The sequence below is a fragment of the Amblyraja radiata genome, chromosome 21 (assembly GCF_010909765.2).
Source record: "Amblyraja radiata isolate CabotCenter1 chromosome 21, sAmbRad1.1.pri, whole genome shotgun sequence".
NCBI classification, from domain to species: domain Eukaryota; kingdom Metazoa; phylum Chordata; class Chondrichthyes; order Rajiformes; family Rajidae; genus Amblyraja; species Amblyraja radiata.
Window position 1 is genome coordinate 12,743,811 of NC_045976.1, and position 18,391 is coordinate 12,762,201.

The 18,391-nt window shown below is 46.0% G+C and overlaps 1 protein-coding gene across 7 annotated transcripts in view; it reads right to left on the reverse strand.

The window, feature by feature from the left end:
* cald1 (caldesmon 1) overlaps positions 1-18,391 on the reverse strand; it is a 186,699-nt gene that overhangs the window by 87,246 nt on the left and 81,062 nt on the right. For 6 of the 7 annotated variants that reach the window (XM_033039563.1, XM_033039564.1, XM_033039559.1 and 3 more), the window contains one exon: positions 13,479-13,594. In XM_033039563.1, the coding sequence (XP_032895454.1) occupies positions 13,479-13,555 (77 nt within the window). In that variant the 5' untranslated portion in view covers positions 13,556-13,594. Of the gene's footprint in view, positions 1-13,478; positions 13,595-15,067; positions 15,375-18,391 lie in introns of those variants that run through there. The other variant, XM_033039562.1, reaches the window with a different exon arrangement.

Genomic DNA, 18,391 nt, shown 5'->3' on the forward strand with positions numbered 1-18,391 from the left:
TACAAATTCTGTACAGACAGCACACGTAGACAGGATTGAACCTGGGTATCTGACAGTGTAGGCAGCAACTCTACCACTGTGCCATCGTGCCACCCCTTGTTCTATGTTCATCATTTCACAATTCACCTTCATTAAGCATTTAGGACATGTTTTCAGCACAGGTGATGTGTGCAGCCAATGCAAGAGAGGGGGATAGAGGAATTACTGCTCACAACCAGTAGGGCTATTTAAATATCCTACATATGTTGACAATTGATTATACAGAATCTAAAGGCCCATCACTATATTCAGGCAAAACACAAAATGGTGGCACAGCGGCACAGCTGGAAGAGCCGCTGCCTTAGAGTTGCTGCCTTACAGCGCCAGAGACCCGGGTTGACGGACAGCATGGACCTGATGGGCTGAAGGGCCAATCTCACTGCTGCGGCTCTGATGGCTGCAAGAATCCACATGGAGCTGTGTCTTACAGTTTCCAGCTGTATCTGATGTGAAGACCCAGGGCTGGAGACAGTTGCTTTAATCTCATCACCATCAATCCATTATTCTCTGCAAACAAGACCAAGCATTCAATTGCCTCAAACTAAAAGCTTTACAAATGCTGGTTGCTATGGAATGACAGAATCTTCATAAGTTCAGGTTCATAAGTGGTAGGTGCAGAATTAGGCCATTTGTCCCATCAAGTCTATTCCACCATTCAATCATGGCTAATCTAACTTCCCCTTAACCTCATTCCCCAATCTTGGCATCTCTTGTACAAATGCTGCCTACAAGCATGGAACAGCAGAGGTCTTCAACATTACTGCAACCCTGGAGCTGCATATTTTTGTTGTATCTTTAGTTTTCAGACTGCTAGTCCATTTATGAGTGTTAATAGTCTTTCATAGACTATGTCTTTCATAGAACATAAAACAATGCAGCACAAGAATAGGCCCTTCGGCCCACAGTGGCTGTGCCGAACATGATGCCAACATCACAATTTGTGTGACGTTAGCTGGGTGAGATGGCACACAAGTGGAGACCACTCTGAGTTTGCAACAGTCGATAACAGAGAACTCGAAGGAAAAGTCTGAAATAAATATTCAGGCACTCTAAGCACATAAATTAAGACAAAATTCACACACAAATGTTCTCAATGCTGTTTGCAATGTTCACTTCCTGTCAGGACCTGCTTCCCATTATTCACTTCCTGTCGATTAATTAAGAACAAGGCACAACCCTGGTCAAAATCTCAGGAAACAGACCCTGCATCATTTGAAACATATTTACATACTTACCTGAACCTCTCATTCTTTTAGGCCTGGACATACACAATGCTATCAGCAAATTCATGGGCTGCAGAAAATTACGTGCCCTGTACAAATTAATTTTCCAATACAAATTAAAAGCTGCCTATTAATTGGACAATAAGAGACACTAAGTCCTGGAGTAACTCAGAAGGTTACGAGGCATGTCTGGAGAATATTGATAGGTGACGTTTTGGGTCAGGACCCTTCTTCAAACTCATTGGAAGCTGGAAGAGAGGTGGGGTAGTACAAAGCTGAGCAAGTGATAGGTGGATACTGTTGAGGGGTTTTTTTGTTTGCTTGGCAGATGTTTGGACAAAGGCCAGAGATGAAAAGATGCGAGATAAGGATAGCAGAGGTTCAAATTGTGAAGCTAGAGGAAGGAATATAGGGATGAGGGGACGGGACGGAGGGGAGAAATGGGTAAGAGTCCCGATGGAGAGAGGGGAGAGCGGAGGAAATGGGGAGGGTTCTTAAGAGGTTGGTTACCTAAAATTGGAGAGTTCAATGTTCATACCGTTGGGTTCTAAACTGCCCGTGGAATGCGAGGGCTGTTCCTCCAGCTTGTATGTAGCCCCATTCTGGCAATGGAGGAGGACCAGGATAGAAATGTCAGTATGGGAATGAGGGGAGTTAAAATGGTTAGCATCCAGGAGTTCCAGCAGGCCTTGGTAGACCGAGTGCAAGTGAACATGGGGCCTCACTCAGGCAATGGAGGAGGCCCAGGATAGAAATGTCAGTATGGGAATGAGGGGAGATAAAATGGTTAGCATCCAATAGATCCAGCAGGCCTTGGTAGACCGAGTGCAAGTGTACATGGGGCCTCACTCTGGCAATGGAGGAGGCCCCGGACAGAATGATTGACCATGTTGATACATTGAGTCATAGAGAGATATGGCACAGAAACAGGCCCTTCTATCCATAGGGTCCATACTGACCATCATGTATGTATTTTCACACTAAATCTATCCCAATCCATTTTATTTTTCTCATATTTACCAAAGATCTGGCAGGAGGCCAATCATCCCATTGAGTCCATGTTGGCTCCCAGCCCATCCCTGTCAATCCCAACACACTACCTATTTCTCTGCAACTTACCCTTGCTTACATGCCCCTCAACTCCTCCAGTCCTATTCCCGCCCCCACCCACACCAAGGTCTCTGGAGCTGTGCAGTGGAATTAAAGGGATACGGGAAACTGCCCACTTAATAAACAAGCACATGGACATTTTCAGACATGCAGTCTATAGTCACTGTGATCAGCATGAAATAACCAATCTTCGTCCCGCATTTCCTGTCACCTTGAGATTTTGCAAGATTGTTCCACTCCCTTTTTGCAGTTGAAGCAGTCACATAGAAGATAGAACACTACAGCACAGGACCAGGCCCTTCAGTCCACGAGGCCTGTGACAAACATGGTGCCAAGTTAAACTAATCTCCTCTGCCTGCACGTGATGCATATACCTCCACTCCCTGCATATCCATGTGCCTATCCAAAAGCCTCTTAAACACAACTATCGTATCTGCCTCCACCACCACCCCTGGCAGCACGTTCCAGGCACCCACCACCCTCTGAGTAAAAAAAGTCACCATGAACATCTCTGAACAATAGTTGCCCTGAACACCTTAAAGCTATGTCCTCTAGCCTTTGATATTTCCACCCTGGGGAAAAAGGTTCTGACTGTCTACCCTATCTCTGTCTGGGGAAACTTACTTACTTACTGCCTATTCTGCCTCCTGGCATGTAGGGCAGCAACAAAGGTCCTCCACTCCTGTCGATTCCTTCAGTTGCTGTTTCCGTAACATATGTGTTTTACGAGACAGGGTTGTTAGCCCTGTGCTCAACCTCCAACCTGGAGGACCAGTGGATCGCTCTTTGTCCCGCCTCTACCCTTCGACCTGTCCGGCATGGGAGACCCTAACAGGAGACGAATCTCCCGCTGGCATAGCTCTAGGGGTCACTGAGACATACAAGCTCCCCAACCATGACAAGGTTGCAATCCAACGGGGAAAAAGGTTCTATTTATGCCTCTCATAAGTTTATATACTTCTATCAGGTCTTCCCCCGACTTTCGGCATTCCAGAGAAAACATCCCAAGATTGTTCAGTTAATTATCCGCATGCTAACCCTTTATGCTTCAGGCAATCCATGTCTGCCCGCAGAAGGCCCTGGTGGTGTTCCAGTGGTCCTGTGCAGAACGAGGACATTTCCCTGGGAGTTTAAAGGATTTGTTAAGCTTTACTGATGCAACAGAGCAAAGCGTTGCAGAAATAAAGTATTCATTCAATGCAAAAATCTGGGCTGACAGTTTAGTGGGATATCTAGTTTAGAGACTGATATCCCCATGAAACGTGCAGTATTCCCACTGGACTGCAGTGTGCCAAGGTTCGGATTTTCTAACCAAACAGACTTTCTATATCTCAAACGTTGCGGGAGCTGGAAAAAAAAGTGATGCTCTGACTGGGAAAAAGGGTATCTGAAGAATTTTCTATCATAAACATTATGTGCAGTTAAAAATATGCTCTCCAGAGATTATGACAAATACAAATACCAACCTACTATTTATATCTCGTTTTACACAGAACCTAATTGATTTTCCAACAAAGGACCTGTTTGAAACTAAAGGTTTTTTTTCATGGATTCCAGAACAAACATAATGGAAAATGAGGTGGGTTAGGTTACTGGCTACTAAATGTTACTTATTTAATGAGGCAGTTACTACTGTGAAGTCACCATAATTTCAAGAAAGGGCTGCTACTTTTAACCCTTTCCCCAATGAATCCTTTGAAGGTTTTGCCATTATTTGAAAAAAAAAACAGCCTTCAGAATGGAGACACAAAGAACTGTAGATGCATTGGGTATAGAAGTTGCAGATGACACTAAAGTGGGTGGTATTGTAGATAGCGAAGTTGGTTGTCAAAATTGCAGCAGAATCTTGATCGGTTGGGCGTGTGGGGTGAGGACTGGTTGATGGAGTTTAATAGAAATAAGTGAGAGTCGTTGCATTTTGGGAAGTCCTACCAGGGCAGGACCTTCACAGTGAATGGCAGGGCTCTGAGGAGTGTTGTGGAGCAGAGGGTTCTAGGAATGCAGATACATTCTTGAAAGTGGTAACACAGGTAGGTAGGGTGGTCAAAAAGACTCTCTGCACAGTATTGAGTATAGATGTTGGGAGATCATGTTATTGTTGTACAAGACATTGGCGAGGCAGCATTTGGAGTATTGTGTTCACTTTTGGACTGCCTGTTAAAAGATGTTGTCAAGCTGGAAAGATGCTTAGCAGGGAAGATTTATGAGAATGTTACCGGCACTTGTGGGCCTGAGCTATAGGGAGAGGTTGTGCAGGCTAAGACATTATTCCTTGGAGCGCAGGAGGATGAGGGGTGATGTTATAGAGGTGTGTGAAATCATGAAGGGGATAGATAGGGTGAAAGTACAGTCTTTTAAGGTTTAGAAGGATATGGGCCAAATGCGGGCTGGTGGGACTAGTATGGATGGGCAATCTTGGTCAGCATGGGAGTTGGGCTGAAGGGCCTGTTGATGTTTCTGTATGACTAAGCTGGAACCCTGAGCAAAACACAAAGTGCTGGAGGAACTCAACAGGTCAGGCAGCATCTGTGGAGGGTGTAGACAGATGAGGTTTCGAGTCAGGACCCTTCTTCTAGCCTCCATAGTAGTATGCAGTAAGCACAGGGGATGCCACAAGGATCAGGGTCCCACAACTGAATTCCCAGTGTATTTCTATCATATTAAACTCTGAAAATATCCATTAAAACAACTGCAGATATTGCAAATCTAAATAAAAACAGAAAATGCCGAAAGTACAGTAGTGCAGCTGGTGGAGCTGCTGCATCAGAGTTCAAATGACCCAGGTTCAATCCTGACCTCGGGTGCTGTCGGTGTGTGGAGTTTGCACGTTCTCCCTGTGACCACGTGGGTGTCCTCTCCCATCCCGAAGACGTGTGGATTTATAGGTTAACTGACCCTCGATAAATTGGCCCTGATGTGTGTAGGTGGGTGGTGGAATCTGGGGTAGATGAAGGGAACGTGGAGAGAAATGGGACATGTGTAAGCTGTTGCTGCAATAGGCTTGTGTTCATACTCTCAGACTTCATTAACAGCCAGCCTGAAGACTTGAAATATTTCACTCTGGCTTCCTGTCAGCAGAGGCTCAATTTTTGCAAGATATTTGTGTTGATGATATTTTGTCCCCGTTTTCCAATATACGTGTGATGTCCAAAGGAGACTCAACTCAGTTTCCACATGATATAAAAATGGCAACGCAAGCACAGGCCATTTGATCCGTCTGATCTATGTTGTCAAACAAATACACAAAGTGCTAAACTCGGCGGGTCAGACAGCATCTCTGGAGGACATTTTGCGTTGGGACCTTTCTTCAGACTGATTGTAGGGGTGGGTGGGAGGAGAAAGCTGTGAGAGAGAAGAGGCAGGAAATATCTCCTGCCACCTCTCTTGATCTGAATCTATTGGTAAAGGAAAGAAAAAAAACCCGAAATAAAAATAGAATGAGGTTTATTGACCTGTCACCAACATATTGTTCAGTTTCTCCCCCCCACCCCCCTTATCTGGCTTCCCGTGAAACGCCTTTGTGTTATTCTTCATAACTCTTCCGCGTGCCTGTGTTTCCATGGTCAAATCCTGCCAAGGTTGAAGATAGAGACACAAGGAACTGCAGATGCTGGAATCTTGAGCAACATACAAAGTGCTGGAGGAACTCAGTGGGCCAGGCAGCATCTGTGGAGGGAAATGGACAGGTGACCTCTCGGGTTGGGACCCTTCTTCACGCTGATTGTAGTGGGGGGGGGGGGGGAGGGGGGGAAGAAAGCTAGAAAAGAAAGTGGGGGGGGGGGGGGGGTGAGGGGAACAAAGCCTGCTGCAGTTCTTTCATACACAGTGATAGGTGGATGCAGGTGAGTGACGGGCGGAGTAAATGACCAAAGGTGGTGAAAAGGTGATAAAAGATTGTCAGGCAAGGGGAGGAGGAGTGAAATGTAAAGGCAGAGGGAGGGGTGTGGATGGAAGTGAGCAGAGAGGGGTGGGATGATGGGGTGGGATCGCATGGATATCTGGTGAGGGAGGGGGTGGCATGGGATGGAGCGAGGGAATGGGGTGGGGGGGTGGATCTCCAGGATTCTTATCAGATTGTTGCCAAAATGTAGTAATTGCTTGGCTAGTGTCATCGGATTTAGTTAGATTGTCTCCATTTGCTCCACCCCTACTACAGTGGTATTCCAGGGGGGGGGGGGGGGGGGGGGGGGATTATCCAAGTTCATGTGTTTGAAAGAACATGGCTTACGGAGAGACACAGTAGATAGGGAAGACAGTCAGAACCTTTTTCTCAGGGTGGAACTGTTCAAGAACTAGAGGCCAGAGCTATAAGGCGAGAGAGGCAAAGTTTTATGGAGATGTGCGGGGCAAGTTCTTGGGGACAAGAGAGCGGTGGGGACCTGGGACGCGCTGCCAGGGGTGGCGGTAGTGGAGGCAGATACGATAGTGGTTTGAGATGTTTTTTTGCAGGGAATAGAGGGACATGGATCATGTTCAGGCAGATCAGATCTGTTTATCTTGTTTGGCACAAACATTATGGGCTGAAGGGCTCGTTCCTGTGTTGTACTGTTCTATGTTCTATAGTCTATGTTATATGACACCAAACGTGTTAGGCTGCAGGAGAGATGTTCTATAGCAACCTATAAATACCTTCTCACCCGTGTTTGCAGATAGCACTGAACTGCACTTAGTTCCGCACAAGGGTCTGGAGTGTATAATTGTCGTATGCACCGACAACGGAACAATAAAACTCTTACTTGCTGCAGCTGAACATGCTGGTAAATGCAGTAATACTCAGATAAATATATAGTAGTTAAAGATACTATCAATTAATAACTGCAATACTAGATAACCACGATAGTGCAAAAACAAAGTTTGTAGAGCAACCAAAGACCTAGACTAGAGTCATAGTCATAGTGTGGAAACAAGCCTTTCGGCCCAACTTGCCCACACTGGCCAACAAACCCAATCTACACTCGTCCCACCTGCCTGTGTGTGGCCCATTTCCCTCTAAACCTTTCCCATCCATGTATGTCTAAATGTTTCTTAAACGTTGCAATAGTACCTGCCTCAGCTAGCTCCTCCAGCAGCTCGTTCCACACACACACCACCCTTTGTGTAAAAAAGTTATCGTTCAGGTTCCTCTTAAATCTTTCCCCCCATCACCTTAAACCTGTGTCCTCTGGTTCTTGATTTGCCTACTGTAGATCGGCTATTGCATGCTCGCCAATCATAGTGCTTGTTAGTAGTAGCCCCGCCTAGTGCATGCTTTATAATATTAATAACTCGCTTACGTCAGGCAGTAGATGCAGCAGCTCGGAGATGTAACGTACTGCAGATCCAATGCTTTAAGTGTTTAATAAAGTTGTGTTGTGTCTTTACGTGTGTTTGAGACTAGCAGTTACATGGTGTCAGACATGGGATGCGAACCCACGCCTCCAATTGCATTTACCCAATCTACTCCTCTCATGGTCTTATACACCTCTATAAGATCACCCCCTTGTACTACAATGAATAGAGTCCTAGCCTGATGAACCTCTCCCTATAGCTCAGGCCTGGCAACATCCTCGTAAATCTTCTCAGCACTTTCCAACTTAACAACATCTTTCCTTATAACAGGGTGACCAAAACTAACACCACACCCCAAATGTAGTCTAACCAACGCCATTTACAAGGAGGGCCTGTTCCTGCTACATGGAAGCTGACGTTCATGTTGAAGAGCCTAATATTTGTTGGGAAGATGCTGTTCTTGAACTTGGTGGTCATGGCTGATGGGCTCCGGTATTGTCTAACATATACAAAGACACTAGTTCCAAAAGTGAGATAGAGACCAGACCCAATGTCAGCATAAATACCTCAACTTTAAAAATCTTTCCAATTAACTCTAAATATGGGATGTGCTTTTTGGATGGGAATATAAAATAACTTGATCACCAAACATCTTATTACCCTGAACTAACATCGCTCTCTTACAAAAGGCATAGAACATAGAGCAGTACAGCACAAGAACAGGCCATGCCAAACATAATGCCAAGTTAAACTAATCTCCTTTGCCTACACATAATCCTTAGCCCTCCATATACACGTACCTATCCAAAAGCCTCTCAAATGCCACTGTTGTTCTTGCCCCCACCATACCCCCTAGCAGCGTGTTCCAGGCACCCACCACCCTCTGAGTAAAAAAAAAAACTAGCCCCGCACATCTCCTTTAAACTTTGCCCCTCTCTTCTTAAAGCTATGCCCTCTAGTCTTTGTTATTGCCACCGTGGGGGGAAAGGTTCTGACTGTCTATCGTATTATGCCTCTCGTAAATCTTGTAAACATCCATCAAGTCTCCCCTCAGCCTCCAACACTCCAGAGAAAACAATCCAAGTTTAGCCAACATCTCCTTATACCTGACACTCTCTAATCAGAGGGCATTTGCCATGATAATTATGTCCAGTTGCCATGAGCAATCTCAGGAGCTCTCAAAGCCCCAACTATTGGGTAAAAAGCTAGTGTACCAGCTCCGTTGAACAAACCCTTGGTGGAAAGAGAGAGAGTTCACAGCACATCAGCTGCAGCATGCAAGAAAATGTATACCCTCTCTCTGCCCCCCCCCCCCCCCCCCCCCCCCCCCCCCCCCCCCCCCCCCCCCCCCCCCCTTCCCAGCCTACTCACACCAGCACCTTCCTTGGTTAATAGACACACCAAACACTGCAAGCTGGAAAGGGTGCAGAGAAGATTCACGAGGACGTTGCCAGGACTTGAGGGCCTGAGCTATAGGCAGGCCAGGGCTTTATTCCTTGGAGCACAGGGGGATGAGAAGTGATCTTATAGAGGTGTACAGGCAGGGTGAATTCTCAGAGTCTTTTACTCAAGGTGGGGAATCAAAACCCAGAGGGTTTAGGTTTGTGAGATGGGCAACCTTTAATAGGAAGTCGAGGGGCAGAGGGTGGTGGGCATTTGGAACGTGTTGCCAGAGGAGGTAGTTGAAGCAGATACAATAACAGCATGTAAAAGTCACTAGGAAGGGTACATGAATTGGAAAGGTTCATAGGGATATGGCTAAAGGTGCGCAAATGGGACCAGGGTAGATGGGACATCTTAGTCGGCATGGGCGTTGGGCCGAAGGGTCTTTTTCTGTGCTGTATGACTAGGACTCTATCCAAACCCAGGGGCACTGGGATTCTCCGAGCTGACAATTACACAGTCCAGGTGAATTCCTGGTACATGAAATAATTAAAAAAAACAGGTTAGTGCCGGAAACAATGAGCATCAAATCCAAGGCAGAAAAGTCTGGAAATCTTTGTTGTGGAGATAGAGCAAGAGAGGGGAGGAACAGGGAGAGAACGCTGTGTGCTTGTCGATCCAAAAATGACCTACACAAAGATTCAGGTCCAGGCGGAGGAGATTAGTTTATCTTGGCATCATGATCAGTAGAGTCTTTGTGGGCTGTTGGGCCCGTTCCTGTGCTGTTCTGTGTTCCATGTTCCATGTACTATCTAAATGGCATCAGGTTAGGAAAAGGGGAAGTACAATGGGATCTGGGGGTCCTTGTACAACAGTCTATGAAAGTAAGCATGCAGGTTCAGCAGACAGTGAAGAAAGCGAATGGCATGTTGGCCTTTATAACAAGAGGAATCAAATATAGGAGCAAAGAGGTTCTTCTGCAGTTGTATAGAGCCCTAGTGAGACCACACCTGGAGTATTGTGTACAGTTTTGGTCCCCTAATTTGAGGAAGGACATTCTTGCTATTGAGGGAGTGCAGCGTAGGTTTACAAGGTTAATTCCCGGGATGGTGGGACTATCATATGCTGAGAGAATGGAGCAGCTGGGCTTGTACACTCTGGAGTTTAGAAGGATGAGAGGATATCTCATTGAAACATATAAGATTATTAAGGGTTTGGACACGCTAGAGGCAGGAAACATGTTCCCGATGTTGGGGGAGTCCAGAACCAGGGGCCACAGTTTAAGAATAAGGAGTAAGCCATTTAGAACGGAGACGAGGAAACACTTTTTCTCACAGAGAGTGGTGAGTCTGTGGTATTCTCTGCCTCAGAGGGCAGTGGAGGCGGGTTCTCTGTATACTTTCAAGAGAGAGCTAGATAGGGCTCTTAAAAATAGCGGAGCCAGGGGATATGGGGAGAAGGCAGGAACGGGGTACTGATTGGGGATGATCAGCCATGATCACATTGAATGGCGGTGCTGGCTCGAAGGGCCGAATGGCCTACTCCTGCATCTATTGTCTATTGTCTATTGTCCATGTGGGACAGGTAGGGGGGGGGGGAAATAGGAAGTGATGCCTTAACAAATGGTTTGCCGGCTGACAAAGGACAAACAAAAGAATGCGGGATCTTTGTTTTGCACCAGAACTTTCTCTAGCAATGCAACGAAGGATTAGTGGATAGCACCAGTCATGGACAGATGCTCGCAGATGTGGAGTGGAAACAGCTGCTACAGAGACGCCAGGCCCATGGGTGAAGGGGTTTTCCCATTCAACTATCCAGCAGAGAGGTTGGCCGACCTAACATCTGGATGCTCCTCAAAATGGTGCACCTGTCAGCGATCGGAATGGGACGAGGAGCCTCGTAGTGGCCCGCTGGTTCACAAACAGCACATCTGGGATGGATTAGCAGGGGCAAGACCATAAGGAGATGAAGCCCTTGTGTAAGAATCTCCATCCCTTTTCATTTTTACATTCCTGCAATAAACACTTCCAGATTCAAATTACAACAACATTTGCCCTTTAATTTGGTATCTGCTCTGCTGCACAGTGCCTAACGTGTTAATGGAACATACAAATTCACTTGAGGTTACATTAAATTGCAGCTCCGTCTTCTTAGATATGTATAAAAGATCTCCTGACAATATGATGATGTGAAGCATCTAAAGTGGAGCCCAGCAACTTCATGGAAACATATGCAAGTCCAGATGCTAACATGTTCTTCTTTCAACCAATGCCATCAAAAAGCAGATGTTCTCATCAGGACTCCCACTTGCTAATCGTGGAACCTTCCCCATCACTAATTGGCTTGCTCATTGCCCAGCTTTAAGAGTTTAGGGTTGGGCTTTCAGAGATACAGCGTGGAAACAGGCCAATGATGGCAAAATGAACTGGTTTTCACTGGAAAAGTGGGGATGTCTGTGGATAATGGGTCGATGCTGTAATCCCAATGGGAATCTCCTGGTCATCTCAGGGGAGGACATCTCAAATACATCCTCCAAGGGTCCACACTCTTCATTCTTGATCAGTACGGGTGTCAGGGGTTATGGGGAGAAGGCAAGAGAATGGGGTTGAGAGGGAACGGTAGATCAGCCATGATTGAATGGCGGAGTAGGCTTGATGGGCTGAATGGCCTAATTCTGCTCCTATAACATGAACTTATGAACATTAACCATTGATCGCCCATTCAGGCTAGTTCTATGTCATTCCACTTTCTCATCCGCTCCCTACACATTGGCCAATTAACCGACAAACCTGAAGGTCTTTGGGATCTGGGGGGAAACCGGAGCACCTGGAGGAAACCTACATGGTCCCAGGAAGAAAGTGCAAACTCCACGAATGCAGCACCCCAGGTCAGGGTCAAACACCGGTCTTTGGCACTGTGAGGCAGCAGCCCTACCAGCTGTGCCACCCACAATACCATTATGAGATTTCTCACCCCATGTTACCTTAGTTTGGGATGTCCTGAGATGGTGAGATAAGTTGCACAAATTCAGCATTTGTTACTGGCAGCCAGTAATATCCCTGGGTCCTCTTGCAGTGGGATGGAATGACCAAAGTAAGGTAAAGAATTTTATGGGACAGTTACTTTATTGGAATCTTCTACAACTTGACTCGTTTGCACAAATGCTTCGTTTGCAAACAACTAAAGGCTTTTTGTTGTGTGTTGAGAATTTTTAGTGCTATTTTGAACATAGGATCTCTGCAAATGATGGGAAGAGGAATTGGATTTCTCTGGAAAAGTGGGAAAGTCTATAGACAATAGGCTGATGCTGTACTTCCAATGAAAATCTCCGGATGGGAGGACATCTCGGATACATCCTCCGAGTGCGTGTTCCCACAATTATCCTTCCAAGTGGTGAGAATGGTAAAAGCCAATTAGGGCAAAGTATAAATAGGTCAATGCAATATCGGAAATTGAATTGAATTGAATTGAATCCTTTATTTCCTTTATATTGGAAACAGATGCAAGCCATCAGTTCTGAGCTTTGAAGAGAGATTCAAGCATTTCATGGTACAAAAATAAACGTGAAAGGAAGGATTTATCCGTCCAACCAAACTAGGACATTTTCTTTCAACAGCTGCTGGTCTTTCGACCGTGTTCTGCTTGATGTCTTCCCCCAGCTGAGAGCTTCCACTCTGCCTGACGCTTGCATATAGTCACTGCTTTCCAAACCAATGAACAGTGCAATGCCCCATCTCTATATTGCTGAGCACGGCAGTATGGCCACAATAACGTCAGAATGTGCGCTGAATGTTCTCTCCAGATCTAACATCCTTTGTCTCCTTTGCCACGTACTCGACCCACGTATATTCACGCCATACCCACCAACACCTGTATCCACCTGTCCTGTGATGCTGCCTGATCCGCTGAGTTAATCCAGCTTTTTGTGTCTATCTTCGGTTTAAACCAGCATCTGCAGTTCCTTCCTCCACCCACCACTCGTCAGGTTTTGTCCCACCTCCACCTCTCATCTCCAGCTTTCGTCCCCACTACTCCACCAGCCTGCACTTCAGTTTAGTTTATTATTGTCACGTGTACCGAGGTACAGTGAAAAGTTGGTGGAAAGACTATACATGATTACAATCAAACCGTCCACGGTGTACTGATCCAGGGTAAAGGGGTTAACGTTCTGTGCAAGATAAAGTCCAGTAAAATCCAATCAAAGATAGATTGATGGACTCCATTGAGGTGGATGGTGGATCAGGATCGCTCAGCAGTTGGTTATTTCACATTCCAAGTGTAAGTGATGGGACTGCACTTCAAACACACCCAGAAGAGGAGAGAGACATGTGATCCACAGCTAATGCCATTGTTCATCCTGTGAATTCAATCACACTGACCTCCACACCTGTGCTCCCAGTAACAAACTCTGTCGCGCAACCTGCCTCAGTGTTGGTGTTGAATACACAGTATTACCTTTCCACCTCTTGTCGCATATCCTCGCGCTTTTTCCTGCGTTCCTCCCTGCGACGCTCAAACTCATCCATATCCATGGCTAACGGGCAAGTGTTCCGCTCTGTCTTGATAAAAATCTGGAAACAATGAGGTTCATGATCAGAACACTGTCTAAATATCAGACTGGTGTATACATATCAACAAGATCAGGTGAACACACACATACCAGAGTGTTTACCATATCAGGCATGCAATGGAACAACAGATTTTCATTTAGTTTGGTGAATCAGGGTTAATTAGAACTGCAGATAGACTCAAAGTGCAGGAGTAACTCAGCAGGTCAGGCAGCATCTCTGAAGAAATGGAATCTGTGACGTTTCGGGTCGAGACCTTTCTTCAGACTGGGACTCGGGGGACAGAACTTTCAGTCTGAAGAAGGACCTCGACCCAAAACGTCACCCATCCAGAGATGCTGCCTGACCCGCTGAGCTACTCCAGCACTTTGTGTCTATCTTTGGTGTAAATCAGCAACTGCAGATATTCTTCCTATTATTACTAGTATTATAACTGCTCGTGTTTATAGGCACCATATACAGAGATTAAATTGATTAAGAAAGGTATACCGAGCTTATTTAAACACCGAGTTCTGAGGATTGATGCTGAATAGTGACTAGAGCCTTTAGAGATACAGCAAGGAAACAGGCCCTTCAGCCCACCGCATCCACTCCAACCAACGATCACCCTTTCACACTAGTGCTGTGTTATCTAACTTTCCCATCCACTTCCTATGCACCAGGGGCAATTTACAGAGAGCCAATTAACCTCCAAACACACATGTCTTTGGGATCCTGGAGGAGACCCATGCGGTCAGAGAGAGATCCTGCAAACTCCACACAGAGAGCACCCGAGGTCAGGATCGAACTGGTGTCTCTGGCGCTATGAGCTCTACCAGTTGTGCCATTGTGCTGCCCAAATAATCCAACTGGTGATAATCTAGTTTTAGATGTAATAATCCAAACAGCAGGACGACAGTCTGTGAATATAAAGCAGTGGTTTTGACAGTTAAAGTTCAGGTTTCAATTTAGATTTATTAGTGTCACATGTACCGACGTACAATGAAAAGCTTTGTTTTGCATGCGATCCAAACAAACAGATAATACTATACATAATTACTACCAAGTCAAACTCAAGAACCACAGCCTAGAGCAAAGGGGAAGATACAGAGTGCAGAATCTAGTTCTCAGCATTGTAGCGCATCAGTTCCAGAGACAAAGTCCAAAGTCCGCAATGGGGCAGAGGTGAATCGGACAGTACCCTAGCTTATGGAAGGACCGTTCAGAAGCCTGATAACAGAAGGAAAGAATTTACTGAGTGAACATTTCAAATAGAAACTGGATTGTTGTTTGTGGTAATAAGGATGGAAATTGATCGGACGGTCAAATATCCCATGTTATTTTATCGTCAGACTCAAGAGCAAAGTGGAAAATACAGAATCTAATTCTCTTCAAATATTCAGCTGTTTCGGCCAAGCTAATCTGCGTTTTGTAAATCGTTTGAATGAAAACTCTTGTCTAACATGCAAGAATCATTTTTGTAAAAATCTGCCTTACCAGTAACGAATGTTTCCAGTTGAATAAGCTAATGAGAAGTAGAAGAAAGAACAGGCAGAATCACTTGGACCACCCAGAAATCTGGCTGCTTCATTCCTTCTGTGAATTAGCAGCAAAGAAAAATCTGCCCAGTCCCTGCGGTTTAATCAAACCGTACCTTTTCCTGATATCTATTAACCCACTAAGTAATGCTGTCTGGTGATGATCACTTCAGACAATGTTCTGGCCCCATGAGACGGCCCATTTTCATACAGTGGATTCCACGGAGCAGGCATGTAGGAGAGGCTGCTCCCTCTTTCTGCCCCAGTCTTGTTTACAGAGCTGTCAGTGGTTAGCAAGACTCTGAAGGGAATCTGGCATTGAAGGCCGACGCTCAGATTGTTTCCTGTGCTGCGCTGGAGGCCTCCACTTCCTCTCCAGTCCCAGCTCTGGCTGCTCGGCGAGGACTGAGAGCTTTCTCTAACCCGGGGCAGGGAGGGGCTGCCCAGCGCTGTGTGGTGTGCTGGTAGACACAAAATGCTGGAGTAACTCAGCGGGACAGGCAGCATCTCTGGAGAGAAGGGATGGGTGACTTTTCGGGTCAGTCTGAAGAAGGGTCTCGACCCGAAATGTCAACCGTTCCTTCTCTCCAGAGATGCTGCCTGTCCCGCTGAGTTACTCCAACATTTTGTGTCTATAACCAGCATCTGCGGTTCTTTCCTACACACTGTGTTGTGTGCTGCTGGATTCACATCCACGCCAGTCAGTTGTTCCTCTCGTCAGGGGAATGAAGGCGATTGCAATAAAAACATAACACGGGGGAAAAGTTCCCCTGCGGTCTGAAGAAGGGTCCCGACCCAATACGTCACCTCTTCTTTTTCTCCAGAGATGCTGCCTGGCCCACTGAGTTACTCCAGCATTTTGTGTCTACCTTCAGTACAAAACCCAGCATCTGCAGCACCTTCCTACACATGTACGTCACCTAGTTTTGTTTCGTTTATTAATGTCACGTGTAACGAGGTATAGTGAAAAGCTTTTTGTTGCGTGCTATCCAGTCAGTGAAAAGTCTATATATGATTACAATCGAGCTGTCCACAGTGTGCAGATACAGGATTAAGGGGATAATGTTTAGTGCAAGATAATGCACAGTAGAGCCCAATTAAAGATAGGTCTCCAATGAGGTAGGTGGAAGGTCAGGACCACACTCTAGTGGGTGAGAGGACGGTTCAGTTGCCTGATAACAGCTGGGAAGAAACTGTTCCAGAATGTGAAGGATTAATTTTTAAAATTAGGCATGAAACATAGACCAGTACAGCATAGGAACAGGCCCTTTGGGCACAATGTCCATACGTAACATGATTCAACATGACCAACTAATCTCATATGCCTGTGCGTGATCCATGCTCATTATTACACACCCCTTACTGCCTTTGATGTCGTGATGACAAGTCACCTTCTTGAACTGCCACAGGCCAGGTGAAGATAGTGCTGTAGTGTTTAGTTTAATTTAGTTTAGAGATACAGTGCGGAAATAGACCCTTCGGCCCACCGAGTCCGCGTCAACCCTCCCGTTTTGTTAGTTAGTTCATATTTTACCCCTCTTACTCGGTTATAGCGGAGAATTGGCAATAACGGATACCATCCTCCCCACCCCCATTGTGGACCGTCATAATGAGGGTTATGTGGGAATGGACAGGCGATGTTTCGGGTCAGGCGCATCAGTCTGATGAAGGGTCCCGACCCAAAACATCACCTATTCCTTCTCTCCAGAGATGCTGCCTGTCCGGCTGAGTTACTCCAGCACTTTGTGTCTATCTTGAGAGTTATCCATCTATTTATCTATACTATTACTAAAACTCTCATCTTGACTGCTTCTCATCTGCGTTGTATTTAAATTTGCACAAAAACGTTCCCCCATAGCGCTACGATTTTTCGCCACATTACTCGCCATTCTCCTCTGCCGCAGGTCAAATAAGTTTTTTTCCAATCGGTGAAATAGTACAAAAGTCATGAAGGTTTAAAAATCATAAAAACTGCCTCTTCCGGAACCCGCTGTCAATAATGGCGTCGAGGAGAATAAAAAACTGAAGGGGCAGAGTGTGTTGAGCAGCTTGCAGAGAGCCGGCGGCCTGCGGAGAGTGAGCAGCGTGCGGTCTGCTTCTGCGGCGACCAGCACGACCAGCCGGAAGCTGCTGAGTTGAATCGGAAGCCTCTGAGTGAAGCCGGAGTGGGACCGGGATCCGCTGCGTGAGGCCGAAAGCTGAAGGTGCGGGGTGGGCAGAGTGCGAGCTGCGTCTGCTGCGACCACCCCCTCCTCCCCACACCCCCCTTCCCCCTCCCCCCAGGGATGACCAGGCCTCCCGTGTGACTAGGACCCATTGGGTCCCACTTAGTCTAGTATATTACTATTTACAAATGAGAAGCAAAACATCTTTTAATGAGTGAAATTTTTATTTTGTCCGTCTAGCTGTTATGACTGTATAGACGTTATGAAGAAAGAATTGGCTTTCATATAGTGTTTTTCACATCCATTTTAGGTTGCCCTACTGTAGTAATTACTGTAATCCAGGAAACAAAGCACTGCTAGTTCTCAGGAACAGCAATGTGAATACGGCGAGATCAGAAGCTTCAGTAATTGTAGCTGAGGTCATCTGTGCAAGGCGAAGGGCTTGGTTTAAAGGCAGCACCTCTGACAGTGCAGCTCCCCACGACTGAGTCTTTGGCTCCTTGTAGAACTTGACTCCAAAACCCAACTCAAACTGGAAACATTTTATAAAGACTCAAGGAACTGCAGACTTTGGAATCTTGAGCAAAACATTGAGTTCCTCCAGCACTTTGCATTTTTTCCTCAAGATTCTAGCGTCTGCAGTTCCTTGTGTCCTCACAAAATAATCTCCTGCCTGAGACGGATTTTGGATTCGATTTCCACAAAGTGTCAGGCAGCATCCGTGGAGGACATGGACGGATGACGTTTCTGGTCAGGACCCTTCCTCAGAATGATAGATAGCTCTCAAGACAGACACAAAATGCTGGAGTAACTCAATGGGTCAGGCAGCTGTGGAATTCTCTGCCTCAAAGGGCAGTGGAGGCCAGTTCTCTGGATACTTTCAAGAGAGAGCTAGATAGGGCTCTTGAAGATAGCGGAGTCAGGCGATATGGGGAGGAACTGGGTACTGATTGTGGATGATCAACTATGATCACATTGAATGGCAGTGCTGGCTTGAAATGCCAAATAGTCTACTCCTGCACCTATTGTCTATTGTCTATCTCCGGAGAGAAGGAATAGGTGATGTTTTGGGTCTGGACCTTTCTTCAGACTGATGGTCCTGACCAGAAACATCCCCT